The sequence below is a fragment of the Acomys minous genome (genome assembly GCF_964271855.1).
Source record: "Acomys minous genome assembly, chromosome: 4".
NCBI lineage: Eukaryota > Metazoa > Chordata > Mammalia > Rodentia > Muridae > Acomys > Acomys minous.
This window is the reverse complement of record NC_140486.1, coordinates 102500738-102528296: the sequence shown is the minus strand read 5'-3', so window position 1 is coordinate 102528296 and position 27559 is coordinate 102500738. Positions and strand designations below refer to the sequence as shown.

At 46.6% G+C, this 27559-nt stretch overlaps 1 protein-coding gene across 2 annotated transcripts in view; it reads right to left on the bottom strand.

The window, feature by feature from the left end:
• The window catches only part of MREG (melanoregulin), a 60974-nt gene that overhangs the window by 21491 nt on the left and 11924 nt on the right, over positions 1-27559 (bottom strand). For both annotated transcript variants that reach the window (XM_084779494.1, XM_084779495.1), the window contains exon 2: positions 14708-14867. In XM_084779494.1, the coding sequence (XP_084635620.1) occupies positions 14708-14867 (160 nt within the window). The remainder of the gene's footprint in view (positions 1-14707; positions 14868-27559) is intronic.

Below are 27559 nucleotides of genomic sequence, written 5' to 3'. Positions count from 1 at the left end.
AGAGTCAGAATAAGTAGGAAGTAGCAGAAACAAAAGAACAAGAATTGCCCTTTAGAAACTAGGGCAGAGAGGCAGGTAGACTGAATGGACTGTGTTTCAACACCAAGCAGGGATCTGCCAACAAGGGAGGAGGGGGGTGGGGTGGGGTGTGTGTGGGAGGGTGGCACCAGTTCTCAAATTCCCCCCCCCCCCATTGTCTATCAGATGGGAAAGGCATTCTGGGCATCCCGGGGTTGTCACAGTCTTCCCTCACCACCCCAGAGGCCTGTCAGGGGATGACTGTGTTCAGCGCCTTGGCCTCCAACCTCAGGGCTCTGTCTCCATCCCAAAGAATCCTGGGTCCCAAGCTTCTGGCAGGGCTCAAAAAAAAGTGGGGAAAGCTCTTTCAACTTTAATCCAAGGAAGTCCCCAAGCTGCGGTGGCATCCTCAGCCATGGGTGTGCCTGGATGCCTAGCAAGAAAGCACTGGGCAGGCTAGGCCCTTCACATTACACGTGACTGTGGGTGGGTTCAACTGTAAAGTGGCAGCCCTGGGTCATTTACACCTTGCTCTCGCAGGCTCAGGGAACGCTGAGGAGGGGGCGGAAGGAATGTAAGAGCTGGAAAATAAGGAGAAGGGCTGTAAAATTGTGTCTTTAGCTGGGCGTGGTGGCGCACACCTTTAATCGCAGCCCTCAGGAGGCAGAGGCAGGCAGACAGATCTCTGTAAGTTGAGGCCAGCCTGGTCTATAAAGTGAGTCCAGGACAGCCAAGGCTACACAGAGAAACCCTGTCTCGAAACGCGCACCCCAAAATAAAAAATAAAATAAAGTAAAATGCAGGTTAAAGTCATTTGTTCCCCTACTTGACCTCCTCCTAATAGCTGTTTCACTTAAATTCCCAGTCAAGCTAAGCCTTATAGAGAGAGAAAGTGGGCGTTCACTTGGGTGGCACAGAGGAGAGAAACAAAAAACAAGGCTGCAGTTCTTGTTGGGAGAACCATGCTTTCTAATGAGTCAAGTGGGCACAGTCAAAGGAAGACGTGACAAACACATTGGAGGCTGTATGACTAGAGAATTCTTTAAAGAATATGAAGGGGACAGTTTTGCATGCAGAGGACAATCCTACTTCCAAGAGTCTGCTTGAATCCTTAAGCATAAGCCGTTCCTTCCCAAGCCTCTGCCTGGGGAAGCAAGCAAGGAAGCAATGGATCCTAACTGTGTTCTGCGGCTCCCACCCCCATTTGAAAAGAAATACTGAAACTTACCAACTTCATACAGAAAAAGAGGATATTCAGTATGACAAAAAGCACATCTTCTATTTATCTTTGCAGTACTGAAACACTGGAGCCCTACCCAGTCCACAGGCCGAAATCTTTTCTGGCAAGCTGCTGGCATCCCCACTCGTAGGGCTCCTCAGAGTGCCCCCCAAAGTTTACAGGATTGCTTAGAAAGAGAGCAGAGCAAATAGCTAAGAAAGCCGCCTCCCCCTCAGATGACTTAGATTCACCCACAAGCCGCAGTGCAACAGGCTTGTATTCGCACCTGTTGCACCTATTTTCAAATAAATTTTGTCTGGTAAAGTCAACAAAGCTAGGAAACACACACACACACACACACACACACACACACAAACACACGCTTGCTAGCACACACACAGGGAGGGGGTAGACAAAGAAAACCAGGGTAAAGGTAAAGCTCAAAGTAACTACTCACATGAGTTGTACAACTGACCAAATAAGGCCCACTGGCTGTAGTAAATGCCGCCTCCACCACATCCCCCTGCCCTGGGATGGCTGGCCGGCCAGGTACCTGGGCCTAGCTTAATCATCAAGGGTGTCAGATCTAATGGTCTCTCAGTCACACACACCACAGCCAGCACTAGCAACCTGTGGCCCCAATGCCCATTTCCTGCAGAACCGCAGCCGCCTACCACAAAACACGCTGCTTAGGAAAGAAGGAACTAAGCTCCCTCTGAGGCAGGCCCACAGGAGAGTACCCCCCAAGATGAGTGCTTGGATAAACAATGACGACAATAAACTAGTGTAAAAAAAGTTGGGGCGTGGCTCTTCCTCACCTGATTCATAATTAAACGTGACTATCATTTGTGCCTGCTGGGGTTCATTAGCTGCGTAGACTGCCTCTTAATGGGGTTCATTAGCTGCGCAGACTGCCTCTTAAGTTGCACAGCCATAAAGGGGCACAGCCTATTCCTGGGCTAAAAACAAAAACCGACCATGCATAGCAATTACAGATGGAACAACAGGCATCAAATCAAGGAGCATGGCACCCGCTGATCCATCCCCTTCCCCAGCACACTCCAGACCTGAAGGCTGAGGAACGGGTCTCCACCCCCACCAGAACTGGGCGAGCTACTATTTCCCACACAGGGGCAGCCAAAGCCAGAAACGCCAAGGCTGGTAGCTCTTTTGAGTACTCCTCGGAACCCTCCCGTGATCCCTCAGCTGAGTCAAACTGACATCAGGAAGTCCCAGGGCGTCCGTACCCAGGGCTGTCAAGCGTGCCATGCAATTAAGAGCCAATTTCATCTATTCTCAGAGGAGCAAGGCCAACAGAAGGCAGGAGTCAGGGCAGGGGTGTTTATGAGGGCATAGTTGGGGAGAGGCAACGAAGCTCTGGGTGAGTGCAAGAGTAAATGACTGGCTTCAAAGACTGCTCTATCGCTGCAAAGACGAATGTGGCTGATGGCCTTGTGCACTCTCAAGGCAGTCCACTTTGGGGGGATCCCACAAAGCATGCTTTGTCTACTCTTAAATGCACCCCCATCCCCACATCCCCTTTCCAGAAGGCTCAAGGTAAACCAAAGCAAAACAGTTTAGAAAGACTCATCAGAGAACCAAGTTATAAAATTACAGAGAATTATATTTAAATAAAGTCAGGGGCTGGAGAGATGGCTCAGTGGTTAAGAGCATTGACTGCTTTTCCAGAGGTCCTGAGTTCAATTCCCAGCAACCACATGGTGGTTCACAACCATCTATAAATGTGATCTAATGTGCACTGTATACATAAGTAAATAAATCTTTTTTAAAAAACAAATAATAAAGTCTATGAATACAAGGCAGCCCACCTGAGTTGTTGCAGCCAAACAGTGGGAAAATTATAAAGCTATAAAGTCTCTACTTCATAGTAGTATCACCTGCTTTTTACTCAAGTGAGGTGTTCACACCTATCCATCCAGCAATCAGCCTTTCCCAAACATAGCCATAAGTCCCACCTCACTGCTTGTCAAGTGCACACCACACTCCACACAGTACAGCTATCTGTGATATACTAACCTGTATTTTCTTCTTTTTATCTTTCTTTTTTATTTTTCTAGACAGGGTTTCTCGGTGCAGCCCTGGCTATCCTGGAACTCACTCCGTAGACCAGGCTGGCCTCAAACCCAAGAGAGCCACCTGCGTCTGCTTCCAGAGAGCTGGGATTAAAGGAGTGTGCCACCGTGCCCGGCTACTAACCTGTACTTTCACTGCATAGATTTTTTTACTTTTCAAAACGATGTGGTGGAGGCTGGGAAGATGGGGTGGGGGGTGGGGGGTGGGGGTGGGGGGTGGGGGGTGGGGGTGGGGGGTGGGGGCGGGGGTGGGAGTGGGGGATGGGGGGGTGGGGGTGGGGGATGGGGGTGGGGGGTGGGGGTGGGGGATGGGGGTGGGGGCGGGGGTGGGGGGTGGGGGTGGGGGATGGGTTATACACTTGTTGCACATGCAGGGAGGCCTGATTCTAGATCCTCATCATATCATACAAGCTGGGCATTGTCTGTCGAGGAATCCAGAAATTAGTGATTGGATATGGGTAGGAGCTGGCCACTGAGTTCCTCACTGCGGAGCTCACAGGCACACGCCATCATGCCCAGTTTTTAACCTGGGAGCTGAGGGTCTGAACTCAGGTCCTTAAGCTTGCTTAACAAGCTACTTTGCCCACTGAGCCATCTTGCTAGTCGTCAGAGTATTTGATCAAATACTTGTACATTGTAGCCCAGATACTTTGACACATAAAATTAACAGTAACAGTCAGGCGTGTCAGGTGAATCTCTGTGAGTTCCAGGCCAGCCTGGTCTACAGAGGGAGTCTAGGACAGTCAAGTCTACATGGAGAAACCTTGTCTTGGAAAAAAACCAAATTAACAGTAACAACAACAAAAAGAAAGAAAGGAAAAAAGAAAAAAGAAAAGAAGGTGGCCAAACATGGTGGTAAATGCCTTTAGTTTGATCATAAACAGGCCTGCTCTACATAGCAAGTTCCAGGTTAGTCAAGGCTATACAGTTAGACCCTATCTCAAAATTATACAAAATAAAAATATAAGATGAACCACAATGAGGAAGAGACACGGTAGTACCATGTCCAAATAAAAGCTTCCCTATCGTTCTTAACAAGATGAACTGGTAAACAGGCACAACAGCTGGAAGTTGAGCTCCACTGGAAGACAGGAGCAGTCGTCTGATCGTCACAATCCCACACATATAATATCCCAGATCCTTTTCAAGCAGCAGTCACACACTGGGGTTTCCCCAGGTGGAAAAGTGTCTCACAGTATTTTTCTAAAAATTCTGTGCCTGTGACCTTCTCAGAACAGCCCTGTCATTTCTGCTTACATTTAGAATAACGAGCAGACAGAAGTAAGCAGCTCTTTGCGCTGGGCTCACAGACTCTTGTCACTTTCCCTTCCTCTTTTTTATAATCAACATTAATTTATAATCAACCCTGATCGAAGCCCGTATCTCCTCAGACAATATTTTACAAAGTCAACTAAGCATCTTTGTTTCTCCTTCTTACTCATTTGCTCTTTTAAAATAAATAGCTCAATTATTCCTCGAGACCACTGTGAGAAGTCGCACACGTGACTGCTACCCGCAAGCCTGCACACATGACTCCTGCAGGCAGGCATCTCTGATGCCCTCAGTAGCTCTCGAGAAAACCAAGGCTAGTGCTCAGTTCAGTGGAGACTTAGCTTGATATTAATTAATCCTCCGTGTTTCAAAAGCATAAGGGGTCAGCTGGTTGTTTTGTTTCTTTTAAAAATAAGGGCCTTAAAAAATAAAAATAAAAATAAGGGCTTTAAGACATGTTTGTGGTTTTAGTTTCTTCTCAACCCCATCCGGCTTCTGTAAACTGAGGCGGAAGAATAAGGAGACAAACCTGACTGGCAAATGCTCTGTGGCCGCCAATAAAGAAGTGGCCTTCCGTACCACAAATACTACACCACAGAGGCGTGGCAGTTTGCTTCAGGGATGTGGAGCACTGAGTGTGGAGGAAGCTGGCTTCTGCCCAGCTAGCCCAGACTACTTCACAGAGCTGTCAGTACCTGTGAGAAAAGTTAACCACTTCCACAAACCCTCCTGAGGCTTCAGAAGAAAGCCAGTGAGGACAGATCCTCAAGAACAGAACAACAGGCCTGGTGGCACACGTCTTTTAATCCCAGCATGCTTGGGAGATGGAGGCAGAAAGCTACTCATCCTGAAGCAAGCTTGAGAGATTTTTTTAGGCCAGCCCAGACTACATACAGAGACAGGTTGAGATGGCCCAGCAGGGAAAAGCACTTGCTGACAAACCTGATGGCCTGAGTTTGATCCCTGGGACTCACAAGAATTAAAGACCCAATTCCTGAAAGCTGTTCTAAACACACACACACACACACACACACACACACACACACACACACACACACAAATAATAAAGGTAAGAAAAGAAATCAAAGCAAAGATAAAGAACAAAACAAAGGAAGAATACAGGAAGGAGATCAGGACATTACGTCCTCAAGCACAGGCTCAACACATAGAACTCTGGTACAGAAAGCCCCCAGTCTTCTGCCTTCCCATCTCCTTTCTGTGGGAAGAGGTAAGTGGACATCTCTGACATACATCTACCTCTGGGGTTATGTCCCAAATGCCACTAGTGGGTGCTTTTGGTTAGTTCACAATGTCAAATGCATCTATACTGTAATCCTAATCCATGAAGACAGGTCACCTTGGGACTTGGAGGTGAAGGAGGTATGCCGTGCTGGTGAGCATTTGGAGAAGATGGAAGTCTTAAACACCACACATGGGGATGTAAAACGGTGCTGCTGCTATGGGAAACGGTACAGCCCTTCCACAGAACACAAAAGCACATGATTCCTTGTCTGGGTGCATGCTCTGAGCAACTGAAAACAAAGACTCTAACAGGTGTGGGTGCACTCATGTTCGTGGTGTCATTCGCAAAGCCAAAAGGTAGAAGCAAGCATTGCATCACTGATGGGTGGATAACAACATGTGGTACCCACAGAGAAGAAGGATGTATTCAGACTTCAGGAAAGACCCACACACACACTTGCGACAGCATGAGTGACTGATGTAGGCAGTGGGCTAAATGAGCAGTTACAGCTCCAGGGCTATTCCTCATGTCTGCTCACCTTGGTCTCTGAGACATGGCTACTCCATGGCCTGGAACGGAAGTCCACTAGACTGGTGGCTCTCAAGCTCTAGGCTCTGCCTGTCCTCACGCATCTAGCATTAGGATTACAAACATCTGACACCACCTCCAGCTCTTTTAAAAATTTTCTTAACCAGAATATATTGTCTAAAAGAATTATTTCCAATAAATTTTTTCTCTCATTTATTTATCTTTTTATGGGGTAGGGGGTGCATGTGCCATGCTGTGTATATGAACAGGTCATCACATGGATTCCACTTGGCATAAGGTGCTAAAAGTAGACAAATTCATAAAGACTGCATATACAAAGGGCCCAAAGGAAGAAGGGAATTACTAGTCATTATGTAATGGGAACAGGGTTAAAAATAAAATAAACTTCTGGAGACTGATGGTGGCATAGCTGTCAAAGACTATGAATGTGCTTAACACTGCTAAATAGAACATTCAAGAAGTTTAAAAATGAGCTGGAAGTGTCTGTTTGCCTGGCCAGCGTGAGGGCCTGAGTTCCGTCTTCAGAAGCAACGTAACCAGAGGCAGGCAGAGGCTGGTGAGATGTCTCAGCAGGAAACAAAGGTGCTGGCTGCCAAGCCCACTCCAACAGGTTGTTCTACAACTCCCACAAGTTTTGTAAGCCCCGCGCGCGCTAAGCGACTGCGCCACTGGAGTGCCCAGTGTTCTGTTTCAAATAACATGAAACATCCAGGTATAAGGAAGGGTATGTGCCCCTTCCATCCCCCCTATGCCCCCCTAGCCCCCCATCCCCCCACACTCCTCCCCCCACTTCACACTTCACTTGCCAGTGTTTACTGCCTCAACTCTGCTGGTTAACGTGGCTTACACAGATGCGTAAAATAAACAGACCAAAAAAAAAAAATGCCATATTAGTGTTGACCTCTGGAACTAGTTATACTTTTGAAAGCGGACAGAGTAAGGCAAGTAAACAGAACGGGATCTGCTGTAGGTCAGTGGACTATACTGTCTAGAATATACCACAGCACCAGAGGCATGTCACCCTGCATAGCCCCGCAATCACCAAAGCTGGCGCTCTGTGAGTCTACTGTACAGGGTGTGTCCCCGTAAACACACACACACACACACACACACACACACACACACACACTCCACTGTCTACTGACAGCAGTTAAAACCAGAAGCTTACTGGGAAAACCCAAGCTTACTGGAGAGACAGACCAGAAGGGCGTTTCTAGTCAGACAGGTTTCTGGGTCACAGCCCTGACCTGGGACCCCAGTGATCACTCTCAATTCCTCCAACTCCTTGAGATGACTCAGTTTCCTAAGCATACCTGTTGAGCCGCCGCCTCCTTAAGCTTCCGAGAACTCAGTACGCGTCAGGGCAGGACACTGCACGTGCTTAGCACCTGGCACACACTAACTCATGAACACTATTGCCTGGGAAACAGGGCAACACCCCTGGCTCCTAGAATCCTACGCTTTTTGAATCCTTTTCTAACTCACCTAAAGCCAAATGGTTACTAGCAAATAAAATAAAGGGCAGTCGCACTGAGGCCTGAGGAGGTGGCTCAGGCTGAGAGCACTCTCCCAGTGGACAAGTCCGATGCCCAGCACTTCAAAAACATGAAACAAACAAAATAAATATGAATGCATTCGGTAATTCAGTTATTAGACTCTCAAGACAAAACAAACAAACAAACAAATACAAAACAAGGCATGTGGAAGAATCCAGAAGTATCTGAGGAACTGCTTAAACTTCCCACTGTTTGGTCCTTCTCGGTTAGTGTGAACTTGCAGTCCTGTTATCAACCCTAGCCAGTGTTCACCCATTTGTAGGCAACCAGGTGGCCCTGAAAGCATGAGGTTTGCCCAGCTCTGCAGACCTGCTGGGGCAGTAATGCAGAACCCAATTGAGAAATCCAAGTCTCAGGGTGCTTCGGGGATCCTCCATGTTGCTGGTCTGTGATCAGGTCAGGCCTTTCTTTGTCCGCAAACATCCCAACAGACTACACTCTGCTGTTTCCTTTTGAACTAAGGACATGATGGCCTGAGCATATGATCCGGCATGCTAGAAATAGCCCCAAGGACGGCCAGATGCTATTTTAAACATTACAGGGACTGTGTGCTATGCCTGGACACAGGTACCAGAGCCTAGTCCTGATACTATGATTTTGTCTTTGTAATTAAATATATATATATTTATATTTATATAAATTTATAATATTTAGTCATTCCCTGGGGCTTGGCCCAATGTGGTTTCTCCAGAACTATTCCATATACACAAGCATCTGGAGCCACCTGTTGATATGCAAATATTGCCTGAGTGACAAGTTGGCAGGTTCCTGTCATGACAACTGCATATGTTTTTGATCATGTAATTACTTACAAGCTTGAAATGAGAAAGTACAGAATTTCTATCATCCATTATGCTGTAAAAAGTGCTTAAAAGTGCTGATAAGAAGGATCTGATGGGCTGGCACGGTGGCTCATACTTGTAATCCCAGCACTTGGGAGGCAGAGGCAGGCAGATCACTGTGAGTTCAAGGCCAGCCTGGTCTACAAAGTGAGTCTAGGACAGCCAAGGCTACACAGAGAAACCCTGTCTTGTGGGGAAACAATGATCTGACACCTAGGCACAGTGGTGCATGCCTTTAGTCCCAGCACACAGGAGGCAGAGGCAGGCAGATCTCTCTGAATTTGAGGCCAGCCTGGTCTATAGAGTTCCACGACAGCCAGGGCTACACAGAAAGAGAAAGAAGAGGAAAAAGAAAAAAATAAAAGATCTGTCGCTTAACATGTATCTTATTAATCTAAAGTGTCAAAGCTGATCTGGGGACTTGGCACAGTGGTGGAACACCTGCCTAGCAAGTTCATGATCCTAGACTTACTCCCAGCATGGAGAATTAAGCACCGAGTGAGTCCTCAGAGAGCTGCTGGTAGAACTTAGCAAATGGGAAGCAGCGTCAGTCACCATGGAAAATCATAAGCTGAGAAACGCTCCCTAAAATGTGGTCTCTGTCCTCCCAGCAAGCACAGCACTCCTCCCTCTCATGAAAATGCCTTTCATACTCACTGGCTTCAACAAATCATGCATGGGCTGTGGGAAGACCGTGCTGGTGCTCTCTGAAATCTGATCTAAGTCTGAATTCAGTTACCTGCGGTGTCCGTCCCCGCCCCCTACCCCCCATGTTATATATTATGTCTTGGGGGGCTCATAAAGCCCAGATTCAAATCTAACAGGTATGTGACCTTGAGTGAGGTGCTTAAAATGGAAGAATAACAGCACTTGCTTATTGAGCTGTTACAAGGGCATTGTAATATGCAAAAACTGAGACGACTAAACTGTTGTTGTTGTTGTTGTTGTTATTATTATTATTATTATTATTATTATTATTGTCATTATTATTATCTTGAACAAAATCAGTATTCTTACTATTGTTTTTACAAACGAATAAGTCAAGTGCATTGGCAATAAATCACTAGCAATTATTAAGCTCCTAAGAACAGAGTATTATATAAAGTAGAAGCAGTTTAATGAGCATGAACATACGGATAACGATTTACTGGCATGACTATGAGGCTGTTGGCTGTATCTTAGTCAAACATAAGGCCCCTCTCAGCACCACTCAGAGTCACTTTTTCTTTTTTAAGATTTCTTTATTGCTGGGAATGGTGGCTCACACCTTTAATCCCATCACTCGGGAGGCAGAGGCAGGTGGGTCTTTGTGAGTTTGAGGCTAGCCTGGTCTATAAAGTGAGTCCAGGACATCCAGGGCTATCACACAGAGAAACCCTGTCTGGGGGTGGGGGGGTGGGGATTCATTACCTACAGGGCTGTCATGTCACTTCTGGGAGTCTGGTTTCCACTAGCATAAGAGCTTGCATAAAAGCAAGAGAATTCTGTGACAGTCAAACAACGTTACTTCTACATTTTTTGACACTGCAAGCTAAATCTGGAGCCTTTTTTTCACTGTGTATCTTCTGCGTGCTTTCCATCTGGAGTAAAGTCAGCCTTATCCTTGTGTAGTCCTCGCCCAGCAGAGACTGTAGCTAGTGCACACACACTGTTCTGAAAGTACTCATTATCCAGAGAGACTCCTAAATTTGAATGTTCCCAAGCCTTTGGTGCTGGCGTTGCTCAAGGAGAAACACTGTTCGGTTCCCTTAATACACTGCTTGCGCTTCCAAACAATACACTCAAAAATTACCTAGCATTCCTTGTATCAGGTGGAATTTTTCTTTCAAAACCCAAATCCACTGTTTTATTAAAATGTGTACCAATGTTACCCTCTATGAGCAAGAAATAGCACAGTAATAAGTATGGAATTTGCTCGGACTAAAAATACGAGCATACTGGCTTCCTAGCTGCATCTTCATAAGCACAGTGCTAAGTCCACTCCGTCATTATTCTGCATAGTAAGCGGTGGTGGCTCCGTTCTGTGTGTCCCCATGTACCAGCAATCTGTTAACATTCTGGCTGGCTGGCAAGTTTTCTAGGGTGAGTTCTTATAAAATCTGGCTGTTTTACACATGACGACTTAGATTTGTCCGTTTCACTCTAAAAAGCAAGCGTTCCAACGTTTTGGGGCCCACATTTTGAGCAAGACAGACCGCCTGGAGCTCAGCAACTGTGCCCATAAAGGCAGCATGAGTTCCTAGGACCATTAGGGTGCTGGGTAAGGGGAGGAGAACGGCGGCATCCACTGATGTTACAGCCTATTCCCTGGCGGGGTCTCAGACTGCAACCTCCATTCTGGTCCCTCAAGTGTTCTTCCTTACGTTATATGTATGAGTGTTCTGCCTGCATGTATGTGCAGGCACCATGCAGATGCTTGGTGCCCATGAAGGCCAGAAGAGGACTTCAGCTCCTCTGGAACTGAAATCATACATAGTTGCGAGCCACCATGTGGGTGCTAGGAACAGAACTCAAGTCCCCTAGAAGAGCAGCCAGGGCTGTTAGCCACTGAGCCATCTACACACACACATACACACACACACACACACACACACACACACACACACACACACACACACACACGGTTTCCATTTTAAATGCATACACTGTGACCCAGGAATAACAACTCCTAAAAACAAAAACAAGAAATATGAAAGGGCCTACAAATCTATCTGGATGTCAACGGCAGCATGGCTAATAGTGAACATGGGATTGTCCTTTTAGCAAAATGGACTGGCTGAACAAACAGTAGCAAATCCATGCAACAGAACACCAGAAAGTCTCCAAAAAGCAATAAAGAAAATGTAAGCATACAGAAACAGTAACGTATCCAGAAGGCACTAAGCAAGGCATAGAGCAAGGTGAAGAAGACTATGTGAGCTACAGTCCAATAGTGAAAAAGGACTAATATTGGGAGGCAGAGGCAGAAGGATTACTGTGAGTTCAAGGCCAGCCTGGTCTACAAAGTGAGTCCAGGACAGCCAAGGCTATACAAAGAAACCCTGTCTTGAAAAAAAAAGAAAGAAAGAAAGAAAAATAAATAATTTACAGTTCATTTCAAATTCTGAAAGAATTGCTTTTATACTTTTTTTTAAAAGAAAGAGAAGCCCGGTGAATCAATATTTCTAATCATTTCACTGTAATAACTATCAAATCTTTTTTTAATTATTTATTTATTATTATGTATACAGCACTTTGCCTGCATGTACATCTGCATGCCAGAAGAGGGCATCCGATCACATTATAGATGGTTATGAGCCACTGTGTGGTGGCTGGGAATTGAACTCAGGACCTCTAGGAAGAGCAGTGAGTGTTTTTAACCTCTGAGCCATCTCTCCAGCCCATAACTATCAAATCTTCATGTTATCAAGACTGCTTATCAGTCTTGGTAACTGTTTCTGAGAGTCAACCTTGATATCATTTTCTTGAGCAAGAATAAAAAAACAAACAAAACAAAGCAGTCTAGGTGGCCTTCCATACCTGTCTCTCTTCAGAAGGTGCACTTCGGCAGAGTGTTCTGTGGCTGCTGGTGCCTCCTCAGCTGTCATTTCAAAAGCAGAGACACACAGAAGGCACAGAGAGAGAGAGAGACTAGAGCTCCTCCCAGGAGAGCTGCTGGACTCAGCTGTGAACAACCCCCTAAGGCAGTGGTTCTCAACCTTCCTAACACTGAAACCATTTACCGCAGCTACCCATGTTGTATTGACCAACAACCAAAAATTTATTTCTGTTGCTACATCATAACTGTAATTTTGCTAGTGTTATGAATAACAATGTAAATATCTGTGTCTTCCGATGGTCTTAGGCAACCCTTGTGAAAGGGTCATTTAGCCCCCAAAGGGGTAGAGACCCACAGGTCAAGAACCACTGCTCTAGTGAGCTGCTGAATACCAACAGCTGCAGAAGGAAGCCCTAGTCCATCAGGGAACCAGGGAAAAGGCACTTTGCCTCATCCCAACTCTACAATCAACGGCAACAAATCATGACCAGGCCAGCCTGGTCTACACAGAAAATTCCTATTCAATTTGGGCTACTGTGAGACTCTGCCTCAAAAACCAAATATAAATAATAAATAGATAAAATAATTATTGCTAACACACCCCAATGGTGTTCTTTGGAGCTTCTAACTCACCTTGTTCTAAACAACTGTAAAGTGTGATTGAAACGTACAGTGTGTATTTGCTATGGGTGTCTTCTCAGGATAAACAGCAAGCACAGGAGGGGACAGCTTCCGTGGCAAGATCTGGAAAACTATCTTAGATAACACTCTAATATTGAAAGAATGGAGGACCCACAATCCTCCTTGCTATCTTTACACATAGATCCTTGGCTGTCCTGGACTCACTCTGTAGACCAGGCTGGCCTCGAACTCACAGAGACCCATTTGCCTCAGCCTCCCGAGTGCTGGGATTACAGGCGTGCACAAACACACCCGGCTTGATCCTTCTCCTTTTTATAGTCTGGTGTTCCCATGCCACGCTTTAACCCTGAGGAGGGTTTAAAGCCTTATTGCAAAAAGCATTCTAAATCACATGGCTAACTGACACGCACAGTTTAAGAACCTTTAAATACGGAAGCTTGTGTGTGTACGCGCGCGCATGCATGCATACACACACACACACACACACACACACACACACACACACACACACACACACCATTGATTCAGGTCCCTATAACTCAGAACCACCCTTCGCATTTCAATCTGCATTACCTAACTGTGTCTTGTTAAACCACTGGAAAGATAAGAGATGGATGATGATTTATAACTTCAAGCCGTCCTTCTCTCTGCTCTTCAGAGAGAGCATGTAAGGCAATTACATGTAATGTGTACTGTTAAGGTTAAAAATTAAAAATGAGTCTTATCAAGCAAGCCTACCAAGACTAACCATAATTAACCAGGACTAATGCATGCTGCTAAAATAGGTCTACTGTTTCACAGAACTCAGCTAGAGGCGGACTCCATACAACCAAGCAGGATGAGGTAGGAAGATCTGAGCTCACGGGTTCAAGATCACCCTGGACCACACCGCCTGACCGTGTAGTCACGCTTTGTTCTTTATCTCCAGTTGGTCTTCTTGCCATTACCATTTCTTTTTATTTAGAGCGTGTGTGTGTGTGTGTGTGTGTGTGTGTGTACCAAAGGTTAACATTTAGGTCCTTAGATGCTTGCCACCTTATCTCTGTGTGTACCTTTATGTGAGCGTGCAGGAGCACACTCACATAAGTGTGTTTGTGTGTGTGTGTGTGTGTGTGTGTGTGTGTGTGTGTAAGTCAGGAGGATAACATCTGGCATCAGTCCCTGTGTCTGCCTTGTTTGATACGAGGTCTTTCCTGCCGTTCACTGCTGTGTACTCCAGGCTAGCTGGAGTGTGGGCTTCTGGCCGTTCTCCTGTCTCTACTTGCCTGCCATCTCCCAGCTGGGGCATACTAGGACTACAGGCTCATGTGCTAACGCAGCTGACTTTTACATGTGTTCTGTGGGCCTCAACGCAGGTCACCGGGCTTGTACAGCAAGCATTTTACCGCTGAGCCATGGCCCCAGCCTTCCTCTTACTGTTTCAGACAGGACCTCTTCAATGAATCCGGAACTCACTGATTCAGCTAGACTGGCTGACCCAGGATCCTCCTGCACCTTCACCCCCCCCCCCGCCCCCGACCCCCCAGCCCCCAGCACTGAGACTACTGGCACATGCCTGGCTTTTTTATGTGAGTCCTAGAGTATCGAACTCGGGTCCTCATGCTTTGCACACTGCACACCACACACCACACTGACAGAGCCAGCCCCGACCCCAGCCCTGTACCAGCCATTTCTTACTGCTGTGTATCAGCTGAGACTAGCGCATCTGACATAGTAAGATGTCAGAAGTACTTACCTCTGAGTCTTTGGTCTGCTGGTTACGAATGACTATCAGATTGTACAAGATCCTGTCATCATCGGCCTCTGTGTGCGACACATCATGAGGCATGCTCCATAAGTTCTTTTCATCGTCCCTTTCCAAGGTCGCTCCAAATGAGGAATATGGATTATTACCACTGTGAAATAAAACATAAAGATTGTGCTATATATATGTATTACATATTATATACCATATGTATGTATGTTATATATTATGTAACATGTATATTTTATAATACAAATAAAAACATATAGAGTATCCATGACAAAAAGGTCTAACTTGTTTTCAATAATTAAGTAAAAACATAGTACAATAGATAACTTAATTTTAATCACTTTAAAAATAGCCAAAAAGGGATGGCAAGGTGGGTGCAACTCCTAGCAACACTGGAGAAATGGCTCAGTAGTTAGGAGCACTGGCTGCTCTTCCAGAGGACCCAGAGCTCAGGTCACATGGCAGCTCACAACCATCTGTAACTCTCGTTCCAGGAGATCTGATGCCCTCTCTGGCCTCTGCGGCACCAGGCACACTTGTGCAAAGACATACATGCAGACAAAAGACCCATATACATAATAAGAAAAAATATGGTGGGTTTTGTTGTTGTTTTGGTTTTTTTGAGACAGGGTTTCTCTGTGTAGCCTTGGCTGTCCTAGACTCGCTTTGTAGACCAGGCTGACCTCAAACTCATACTGATCCACCTGCCTCTGCCTCCCAAGTGCTGGGATTAAAGGCATGCACCCCCATGCCCAGCTGGTTTATTTAATTTTATTTTTATGTGTATTGGTGTTTTGCTTGCATGTATGTTGGCTTCAGATCCCCTGGAACTGGAGTTACAGAGAGTTGTGAGAGGCCATGTGGGTGCTGGGAACTAAACCCATGTTCTCTGAAAGATGCAGCCAGTGCTCTTAACTGCTGAGCCATCTCTCCAGCCCCAAGATAAAAAATATAAACCCTAAGCAACAAATATACACACCCAAATACTTTCAATGATCAAGGACTAAGAATTTCAGTGGTAGGCTCAGGTGATGGCTAAGTGGATTAAAACACTTCCTGACTGGAGAGATGGCTCAGCAGTTAAGAGCACTGGCTGCTCTTCCAGAGGACCCAGGTTTGATTGAAAACATCTACATGGAGGCTCACAACCATCTGTAACTCCAGTCTTAAGGGATCCAAAACCCTCTTTTGGCTTCAAAGGGTACCAGTCACATGTGCAAGCAGGCAAAATACCCACACACATTTTTTTTTTCTTTAATTGGGGCCAGTGTAGTGGTACACACCTTTAAACCCAGCACTCAGGAGGCAGAGACAGGTTGATTCTCAATGCCTTTGAGGCTAACCTGCTCTACCTATCAAGTTCCGGGCCAACCAAGGCTACGTAGTAAAAATAAAAACAAAAGAACAACAAAAATCCCACTCACTGTACAAGGCTGAGGACCAGAGTTCGAATCCCCCAGAACCCGAGTGAAAGCTGGGTGTTTGGCAGCCTACCTGCAATTCCAGCCTCGGAAGCAGCAGACAGATCCCTCGAGCAAGCTGACCAGCAAGGCTAGCCAGGATACTGGCCACCTCTGTGTTTAGTTGCCTCATCATAACAGGTGAGGAAGAGCAGAGCGTGGTGGCACACGACTGTAATCCCAGCACTCGCGAGACAGAGGCAGGTGGATCTCTGCGAGTTCGAGGCCAGCCTGGTCTACAGAGCGAGTTCCAGGACAGCCAGAGCTACACAGAGAAACCCTGTCACCCCCCAAAAAAAATAAAAAAAAAAAAACAACTAGTAGTAGAGGATGAATTCCTGACATTAATGTTCGGTCTCCTCTCCACATACATACATACCCATGTGCCTGCACTCCCACATACATGTATGCCTATATACACATACGTGTACACAACACACACAGAGATACATGGGAAGAGGGAAGTTCAGTTTCCCTGTACTTTGCTCATCTCACGACTTTTCCTTTATAGGATACACACGTTTGGCCTCGGGGAGGCCGGTGATGGAGCATCACACACAAGACAATGCCTGTGCACAGCCCTAGTTAACATCTGAAGGACAGGACAAAGAGGGCCACACTGGAGCTCCTGGCTTCCCCTAACAACACGCACGAGGGATGACTAGCCCCTCACCACGGGACTCGGTAAGCTGCGGGCATATGGACGCGACTCCTGTCTCCGGTCCTCGATGGAACCAAGAATGGGAAATCACTCCTGGATGACCACCTGACCGTGTAGTTAATAACTATGATAAGAGCTGCGAATGGGACGTGTGAGAGCACAGCTAGGATGCTGGCAGGCGGTCCTAGCGGCAGTAGCCATGGGTCAGGCATAATGAAGAAGCCATGCTACAACAGGAAGGAACCAGGTAACAACAGGAATGCCAGCGAGGGAGGCGTGTGAGGCGGGTCCATTGGAAGCTAGGAAACACTGGTCAGAAAAATGAGGCAAGCTGGTGAGGAAGCTCGGGGCTAGAGACATATGGCCCCATGGGCCACTCGCCTGTTGTTTTCCTAAGGTAGCATGGGCTTTACTCCTGAGCCAAGGCAGGATTTGAGTACACATGAGCGGCATCACGATCTTAAAAAACCAAAACAGAAACTTCCCAGGTAAAGTGCGGGGGAATACTTGAGAGACGGAAGGAGAGGATTCAAGAGATTTCATAAGTACGCAGTTGAGGAGCTAGGTATGAGCACAGCAAGCTTGGGCCATCCTGTGCTACACGGAGATATCCATGTATTTAAAAAATAAAAAAAAAATAAAAAAAAAGAGGGAGGCTGTGGAGATGGCTCATTGGTTGAGAGCACTTGTTGTTGCAAAGGACCTAGGTTCGATTCCCAGCACCTACATGGAGGCTCACCACCTCCTCAAGCACTAGCACGTGTGGTACACAGACACACATGAAGACAAAACACACACACGCATAAGATAATAAGAATAAACCGCGGGATGGCAATCACGTGTAGGTGTGTGACATGACGGTACGGCAAGCGAAAGCATACAGAAGAGCTTCAGAAAAACAGGAGGCAACTGGGAAGGAAGGTGGGCTGAGGGTAAATGTCCAAGACGTCCACGAACACGACACGCTTGGAAGTTGGCACCAAGGAAATCTTACAACAGGAAGCAAGAACCAGTCACCAGACTGGGAACCAGTAGAGCTGCCCAGCAAGAGAGGTGGCCCGGGGCTAGAGGGAGCAACTGCAGACCAGGCTGTCAATCAAATGCTCAGACTTGGAAAGGACAGCCAAGACCCACACAGGAAAACTGGGGCAAAGGATAAGGAGGACACAGGAGCCTAGGCCAGTCAGAGGCCAGCCACCTGACCCAGCACAGGACCTAGACACTGTGTACCAAACAGCATCGGTAAAATCCCCAGCTGTAGCCAGGAGGAGAGGGCAAGCGCCTGGAATCCCAGCACTTAGAGGCAGAGGCAGGTGGATCGCAGTGAGTTCAAGGCCAGTCTGGTCTACAAAGCTAGTCCAGGACAGTCAGGGCTACACAAAGAAACGCTGTCTCAAAAAGCCAAAAAATAAAAATAAAAAAAATAAGAAATAAGCATGCTGAATTCAATCATTCATTCAAACTTTCACTCGTAGTTACTTTGTGTATATATAAAGAAATAGGATGTTGTCTCTGCCTTACAAACAATGCAAAAGTAAGTACAATTTACAGTGCAAAATGAGATCAGAGCAGAGAGGTAGAAGTGACCAATTGCATGAAAGGAGAAGGCATTTCGAGAGCTTTTACAGAGACAGCATTAGCCTTTCACCCAAAGGAGGAGCGGGAGCAAAGTATCACAACTCAAGGAAAAGCAGCCCAAGAAAGGGCAGCAGCACACGGAGGCCTCAACAGCTGGGGAATCTCAAGCTCCGTGCACATACACGGAGCAACACACACGCTGCAGCAATATAGTGACGTGTGCTGAAGAAGCAAGTGTAATGTGATGTCAGTCCGAAGACAGTGCTAATCTAGGCTTTTGTCCCATGAAATGTGACAGGTCAGACCAAAGGGTTGTAGAGCAATAACTCTGAAAAAAAGAATAAGGAAATTGCGTAGTTCGAAGAGCTGTCACAACCAACTGTCACATGAGGGGGGGGGGTGTGTGCCTTAGTCACCGTTCTATTGGCTGTGAAGAGACACCATGACCAAGGCCCCACTTACAAAAGAAAAGCATTTAATTGGGGCTCTGCTTACAGCTTCAGATGTTTATAGTCCATTCTCATGGCGGGGGAGCACAGTGGCAGCAAGCCAGGATCTTTGTCTAACTTGATTTTGCAACCTGTAAGTCACCAATGGCCACCACAGGCTCAACACTTGTCTCAAGGGATCTCCCATTCCACTCCTCCTGTTATACAGCCACCTGAGACAGGAAGGGTTAGGGCCACCTGGGACAGGAAGAACTAAACTTCTCCAAGGAAACGCCGACCATCCTTCCTGAGTGAGGTTCTGTCTGGGAGTCACTGAGCAACCATGTTGCTACAGACACTGAGACACTGTTTTTGCTCACCAGCACTGACCCTACCCTTGGACCCATGGATGCCCATGAGTATCCAAGAGTGGGATAAAGCTTGGTGTGTCCCTCTTCTGTTTGTCTCCTTTGTCTTAAAACTTGGGGCTCAGAAAAAAAATTTTTTTTAAATAAATAAAAAATATAATAAAAACTTGGGGCTCAGACTGTTGTCCCAATCTGCCATGGGCGTGTTGATCATTTAAGGAGTATCTGCTGAGAACCTGGTAATTCAAAGTTGATCAGCACTAAATTTACCTACCACGTCCCTCTTCAAAAACAAAAACAAAACAAAACAAAAACAAAAAAATGAAGATAAGCTAACTAAGGTATTTTCCAGATGGGCGGAACATCTAGCTGTCTGCTTTTTTTTTTTTACAACATCCTGCTCTGGATCCCCTGGAGTCCTGCCTAGAAGTTTCCAGTATTCCCTAGACCTGTCGCCACATGGATTCCAGGGCACAGGGCACCTCATGATGAGATCATCCCCCTGAGTGGGATTCATTACCCAATGATAGAAACAGAACACCCCTAGCCCTAAGGCAGGGCAGTCACCTTATAGGGACTGAATTGTGTTTGCCTGCTCGCTTGCTCTCTCCCTCTCTCTGGAGAGACACAGAATAGGAAGGCTAAAATGTTACATATACCAGGGAGAGCCTGAACCTCTGCCTAATCACTGACCCTCAAGAGACAATAGAAAGCAGGGAAAGGCCCAGCAGGTGCCGCCCTGAGTGAGCAGGGCCTCTCCAGGGGTGTCTGTCAGTGGCCCCTGCCCTCCTGAACCCACTCATCTCAGCAGCATCACACTGGTCCACTCCCACGTCTCTCTGCCAGGGCCCAAGTTGCCATGGTCTTCAGTACTAATGAGTCTTCTTTAGAAGTGGAGGGAAGGTGGAGTTCTGCCTCTAAATACTTGATTTACTCTAGCAATGATTTTCAAAAGAATGGTCAAGGGGCTGGAGAGACAGCTCAGTGCGTAGAGTGGCTGCCTTTGTAGCAGGGGCATCATGAGGAACTTTTTGGATTTTGTGGGGGTTTTTGTTTGGTTGGTTTTTCTTTTGGGGGGGGGTTTCGAGACAGGGTTTCTCTGTGTAGCCTTGCTATCCTGGACTCGCTTTGTAGACCAGACTGGCCTCGAACTCACAGCGATCTACCTGCCTCTGCCTCCCGGAGTGCTGAGATTAAAGGTATGCGCCACCACGCCTGGCTCTGGTTTTGGCTTTTCAAGACAGGGTTTCTCTGTGTAGCCTTGGCTGTCCTGGACTCGCTTTGTAGACCAGGCTGACCTTGAACTCACAAGAGATCCACCTGCCTCTGCCTCCCTGAGTGCTGGGATTATAGACACATGCCACACCTGGCTGGTAAGATACTTTTGTAACCCCAACCTAGCCTACCATTGAGTTCTCTCTTTCTCTCTCTCTCTCTCTCTCTCTCTCTCTCTCTCTCTCTCTCTCTCTCTCTCACACACACACACACACACACACCTCACACACACACACACACACACACACACACATTCTCTCTCTCTCTCTCTCTCTCTCTCTCTCTCTCTCTCTCTCTCTCACACACACACACACACACACACACACACACACACACACATACACACACACAATTCAGATAGAACTGCATATGTGAGCTCTTTGAGGAGCTCTAGAAGTGTATGTCTGGCCAGCTACTGAGTCCTTGGTCTTTTTTTTTTTTTTTTTTTTAAGATTTATTTATTTATTTATTTATTTATTTTATTTATTTATTTATTATGTATACAGTGCTCTGGCTGCATGTACACCTGCAGGCCAGTTGGTTGTGAGCCACCATGTGATTGCTGGGAGTTGAACTCAGGATCTCTGGAGTAGTCAGTGCCCTTAACCTCTGAGCCATCTCTCCAACCTTGATCGGTGCAGCCTCCGGAGTGACTCCAGCAACTGCATCAATCTACCTTACATTGAATGCAGCCAGGAGAAAGGAGACTAAAAAGCACTAAGCAAATAACCTGAGGAAAAGCAGCTAGGGAGCCTCTGTGAGCCCTAGACCAGGAAGTGGACAGGCGTGTGAGAGTGGAGAGTGGGCCCAAGAGCCCCAGGAGGACACATGAAGGAAGGGGGCTCCCAGCCAGCAGCTCCCCTCTCGCTCCCTCATATAACCAAGTCTAAAAGGTTCTAAAGTACAAACAAGCAGCTTCGCCCCTGGCCACCATCTGCTGATAATAAATATTTAATGAACCTCGGGCATTTGAGAAGCTGCTCGGCTGTTATAAGCCATGCAGAAGTCACTTTCCCTCCCAAAGGGGGAGGCCTTGCCTTTCACCCTAATCTCACCTCAGGGCATAAGACCCAAACTGATCAGGAGTCTTCTTTCAACTGTCTAAGTAAAAGCCTGCCTGGGGACGTGGCTACAAAGTGGTTGTTGGCAATGAAAGCCATTTACAGGGAAAGCCTGGGCTTCCTCGCCACTGCCAAAGATCCCCATGTAAAGAGAAGACTGAAAATTCCCACAGAATATCTCGCAGACACAGATGGCTGCTGGCCAGAAGTTCCAACGACCTCGCCGCTCTGATCCTGGGCAATGGCTCATCCAAGCCTGAAGCTGTTCACAGGGAAGAGAGCAAATCCTCAGTTTAGAAACGCAGGCCTCAACGGGGCGTGGTGGCGCCCGCCTTTAATCCCAGTACTAGGGAGGCAGAGTCTGGCAAATCGCTGTGAGTTCAGGCGCAGCCTGGTCTACAAAGTGAGTTCAGGACAGCCAAGGCCACACAGAGAAACCCAACCTCAAAAAAAAAAAAAAAAAAAGCAAAAAAAACGCTAAAACAAAAACAAGAAACACAGGCCTCAAGAAACTGTGTGACTCTCCCCTTTCTCTGCCCAAGGCATCCTTATCCAACTCTCCATTAGGACCTGACCAGGCCCTCACACTGACACTTCCCCAAGGAGTAGACTGTCAGAGCCCCTCCCTCTCTACCCTGTCCTCTTTCTCCCTTCATTTCTTTCCCTTCTTTCTTTCATTCTTATGTCATTTCTTCATTTCCTCTATGACAGTTTTTTTTTTCCAAAAAAAAAATCTCCTTGATCCAAAGTTTAAACATATTACCCAAGCCGGGCATAGTGATGCAAGCCTTTAATCCCAGTACTCTGGGAGGCAGAGGCAGGTGGAGCTCTGCGAGTTCAAGGCCAGCTTAGTCTACATAGTGAGTTCCAAGACAGACGGAGCTACATGGTGAGCTCCTGTCTCTAGTAAATAAATATCTGTTACCCCAACTTCAAACCTTTTTCATTTAAACACTGTGGGGGTTCTCTGGGCACTGGGCCACCTTCACATGTGACTTCCTTCAACAACAGAGATGTGACACCCCTGGAAATGGAGGGTGAGACCCTCGGGTTCCTGCCTGCTAGCCCCTCAGATCCGTGTCCTCCCTTTGAGCTTTCCGTTCCCTTGGCTAAAGCAGACCCTAGTGTCGCATATCTGGGTACTCTACTTCCAAGGTGTGAGAAGCCTGCAGAGCCAGCAGGGCACCACTTTTTCCATCCCTCCAGCTGAAGAGATACTGGAAGGGCTTGGGAAGCTGAGGTTCCCCCTCTGTTCATCCCAACTCCTGGCCTGTTCATCCAGCCTCCTGGCTTTAAAAGTCTAGCCGCATAAAGGAAGATTCCCAAACCAGCACCTGAATCTCTCTCCCAAATTTTAAACCTCCTCCTTCCAATGAGCTGTCTGTTAGCACTACCTCAACATGACCCAAACACCTATGATGGCAGATCCATCTTCGCACTGCTCAACCAAGACCGCAAGGCTATCCTGGATCCATCAACCCTTATTTCCAGTGTATCAAAAAATCCTACTGGTTCTGTGTCCAAAAAAAAAAAATACCCACCGCCCTTCACCCTGAACTGGGACTGCTTCTATCTTCCTAAGAATTCTTATGGGAGTTTGTTTTTTCTAGTTTATTATTTTCTTTAATTGTATGTGTATGAGTGTTCTGCCTGTATGCATTTATGTGTACCACATGTGTGCCTGGTATCCAGGGAACCCAGAAGATGGCATCAGATCCCCTGAAAGTGGCATTAGAGATGGTTGGGAGCGGCCACGTGGATGCTGGGGAGCAAGCCCAGTTCCTCTGCAAAAGCAGCAAGGGCTCAGCCGAGCATAGTGGTGCACGCTTTTAATCCCAGCACTCAGGAGGCAGAGGCAGGCGGATCACTGTGAGTTCGAAGCCAGTCTGGTCTACAAAGTGAGTCTAGGACCAGCCAAGACTACACAGAAAAAAACATGTCTCAAAAAACAAACAACAAAAACAAAACAACAAAGCAGCAAGGGCTCCTAACAGCTGAACCATCTTTCTTTTTCCTTTCTTTTTTTAAAGATTTACTTATTTATTTTATGTGTGTCAGTGTTTTGCCTGTATGTATGTTTGTGTAAGGGTGTTGGATTCCCTGGAACTGGAATTACAGATAGTTGTGAGCTGCCATGTAGGTGCTGGGAATTGAACCCGGGTCCTCTGGAAGAGTAGCCAGTGCTCTTAACCACTGAGCCATTTCTCCAACCTGGTCTTTTGTTGTTGTTGTTTGGGTTGGGTTGGGTTTTTGTGCTTTTTGTTGTTATTGCTGTTCTTAATCAAACAGTGACTGATTCTCCCAGAATGTAAATCAGGCCATGTCACCGCTCTGCACTGGCTGATCTGTCTACCCACCCCAGGTCCCTCCAGACACTGACTGCCTCCTGTCCTCTACTCCTCTACACATCACCTGCTCTTAAAGCTTTGTCTGAGTAATTTACTGTGATCGTGTCTCCCTCTTCAGCACTAGCCTTTGTCTTCCTACATCCCCCTAATGCCCAATTTACTTGTTGTATTTACTGCCTGTTGTGTCATTCGCTTACCACCATGAGAGGACATGAGGACTGAGTCCCAGCCACAGTGTTTGCTCAGTGGTTTATTTCCAGGGTTTAACACAGTACCGTACCTGGCACGCAACAGACACCCAATAAATATTTGCTGAATTACTGAACGTTTGTTTCCCAGATTCACAGAGCTCTAAAAAGAGTTGAGACTGGCAGCTAAGGCACTGGGCTCACAAAAAAATTGTCCACATCGTTCAGCTGATTAAATTGATGAAAAATTGGGCTTAGGGTCTTGTGGGAGGAACAGACCATCAGCACATGTGTTTATCAGATGACAGCCAGGACTATGAAGAAATACAGAGGGGTTCAGAAAGGGGATGAGCAGGGTGGGACGCGGCCGTCGGGGGATGAACTGTCTGATAAAATGACTGAGTGGAGAACTGAAGAAAGTGAGAGCTATCTACCCACACAGGAAACCAGAGAAAGAATATTGTAGGCAGAGAGGTTAAGGATCACAGAGGCACTGTTTGTTTAGCGTATCTACAGTGCCAGGAGAGGATGAACAATGATGTGGCCTGTGCTGACCTTACAAAGGTGCTTAAATAGCGTTAAACTGGGAACCACTCTCAAGTCCACTAGGAGAAAGAGCGAGTGTAATAGAACACACTGTGTGGCAGGAAGAACCATGAAGCAAGCTCGCCACAACAGGGGAGCCAAGTGGGGCACGTGGGAGGTTTGGCCCCATGTGTGTAAAGCTTAAAGGCAAAACGAGCATGTATCTTTAAGGTGCACAGAGAGGTGGTAAGGCAAAGAAATACAAGGAAATGACTCCGATGACCGCATCTTGAGCAGTGGTTACAGGAGTGTGCCCTGTACAGTTATTTATACTGAACATATTTTGTCTGTGATATCATTTAAACATACACATTGTATGTTTTCAGGAAACTACGATGAGCAGGGCATAGTGGCACACGCCTTTAAACCCAGCACTCACAAGGCAGAAATAGACGGATGTCTGTGAGTTTGAAGCCAACCTGATCTACTTAGTGAGTTCCAGAGCTCCAGGACAGCCAGGGCTATATATTATTATTATTATTATTATTATTATTATTATTATTATTATTATTATTAAGAATTATTATTATTCTTCATGATACTACCAAATATTGAAAGAGGTATACTCTTTAGGTACAACATCTCACCAAAATTATTTTCCCAAGAGGCAAAAAAAGAATAGAATATACACTCTATAACATAACTGTCTCAGTTCAAATACTTACTAGCCCAGCTAAAAATCCTCACATCTCTAATAAACCATTTTGAACAGAGTGTACTTTTTTTTTTTTTTTTTTTTGGTTTTTCAATACAGGGTCTAGGCAGAGAGGATAAGACATATGAGGACATATGACTGTCTTTTTACAAAGGTGTAATGATACAGTCACTTGAAGACATTTAGATAGTTCCAGGAAACCTAGGTCATATGATGTACAAGAGAAAGAAATGTCACCTTCTAGGGACCTTCCGGTGTCAGATGACTAACTGAAAGAAATGTCACCTTCTAGGGCCCTTCCCATGTCGCATGACCAACTGATACAAGTCACAAAAGGAGAACAGAGATGCTGTTGTGGGTTAGCTGGGAAGAAAATGGTTCAAAGTCATCCTTGTGAGAGCTGGGACGATGGCTCAGTGGTTAAAAACACAGACTGCTGTTCCCGAGGACCAGGTTCAGTTCCTCACACCCACATGTGGCTTAGAACCACCTGCAACTCCAGATCCACAGGGTCTGGTGTTCTCCTCTGGCCTTGCTGGGCATCAGGCAGGCACATGATGCACACACATCCATGCAGACAAAGCACTCATACGCTAAAATGGTAGTAATATGCCTCTAACCTCAGCACTTGGGAGGCCGAGGCAGGAGGATTCTCATGAGTTTTGGATAAGCCCAGCTTACATAGAGTGCTCCAGGTCAGCCAGCGTTGTATTGTATGAGTTGTCTCAATAACAAACAAGCAAAACTGTCACGTAGCTAGGGAATGGTTGACCCTACGCCCTCCCTCCAGGAATAGCTCCATACTTGCCAGCTTTGCTCTAGGTCTCAAGAAGAAAAGTGGGCCAATTCACTGATCCAGACACTGTCCCGCAGTGGGATCCTGCACGTCTCTGCTGACTCCTGTGACTCACTCTCTGGCTAGGGCTGTGGCAGACCATAGCCTACACTGCAGAGGTCAGGGACAAGACAAGGCAGTCTGCTGAGACCTGCCTCTGCAAATCCAACAGTGTGGAGCAAGGGTAAAATCAGGCCATCTGGACCCCAGGCTGAGAGCTCTCACGGACCTCTGCCAACTTTTGGTAAGCCAAAGGGTGAATGTGATTCGCTCAACTCAAAGGTCATGGGAGTCCAGCCTGTAAAACAGAAAACTCTGCCCATGTAAGAAGTGACGGACTTCTAAGCAGAGGATGATCGCCTTCAGATGCCATGAGCCCTCCCCCTCCCCCCATCCCATCCCCACACCCTGTCCTTCCTCCACACTGGCAGCTTGGCTCTAGCCACAGTACAAGGAGTCTCATACTCAAAACATAATGTCTAGTACACAGTATATCTAAGCAGTTGGAGATGTACCCTCCACCCCACCCCGGCATCCTGGAAAGGCTCTATTCACACAATGACACCGAAGCCTAACAGGATATGAAAGCCATGCCTATACATGCCTCTCAGCAATTTATTGAAGCTTTTTTTTTTTCCAAGACAGGGTTTCTCTGTACAGCCTTGACTGCCCTGGACTCATTTTGTAAACCAAGCTGGCCTCGAACTCACTGAGATCTGCCTGCCTCTGCCTCCCAAGTGCTGGGATTAAAGGCGTGCACCACAACTGTCTAGCTTATTTTAGCTCTTTATGCCTCAGTTTCCTCAACTGGCCAGTGGAAACAGTACATTAGTCCTCATCCATAGAACCCATAGCTAAAGAACTGCCCACTCTTACCTCACAAAATATGATGTACAACTGATGTAGAATTTAACAACTATGCCTCACGGGTGAGGGCAGTATTCAACTAACATACACAAAGCCCTTTCCACAGTGCCTACTACAGCAGGGGCATGAAAGACAACCCATGAAGGACTAGGGCAAGCTGAGGGAAGATAAAATGTCAGAGATGTCTCCTCCTCCACTCTCCCCTGTCAGCGTCCTGAGGCTCAAACCATGTCATGTCTACATGGCCTGAGGGACATTCAGAAAATGCCATCCCTACCTAAAACAACAGGAAATAACTATCTAGAGCAAACTGAGATCCCATTTATCGTCCATAACTGGTACCCAGGATCCAGGCACCGCAGGAAAACAAAGCACTGCATTTCACGTGAGCAGCATCATGAAGCTGCAGGTGGGTGCCTGAAACAAGCTGGGGGTAGACTATCTGGAAGCTTCTCCCATCCACAGTTAACACTTTAAGCCAGGCCTGTGGTCCAAGCTTGTAGTCCTAGCTACTGAGGATGCTTA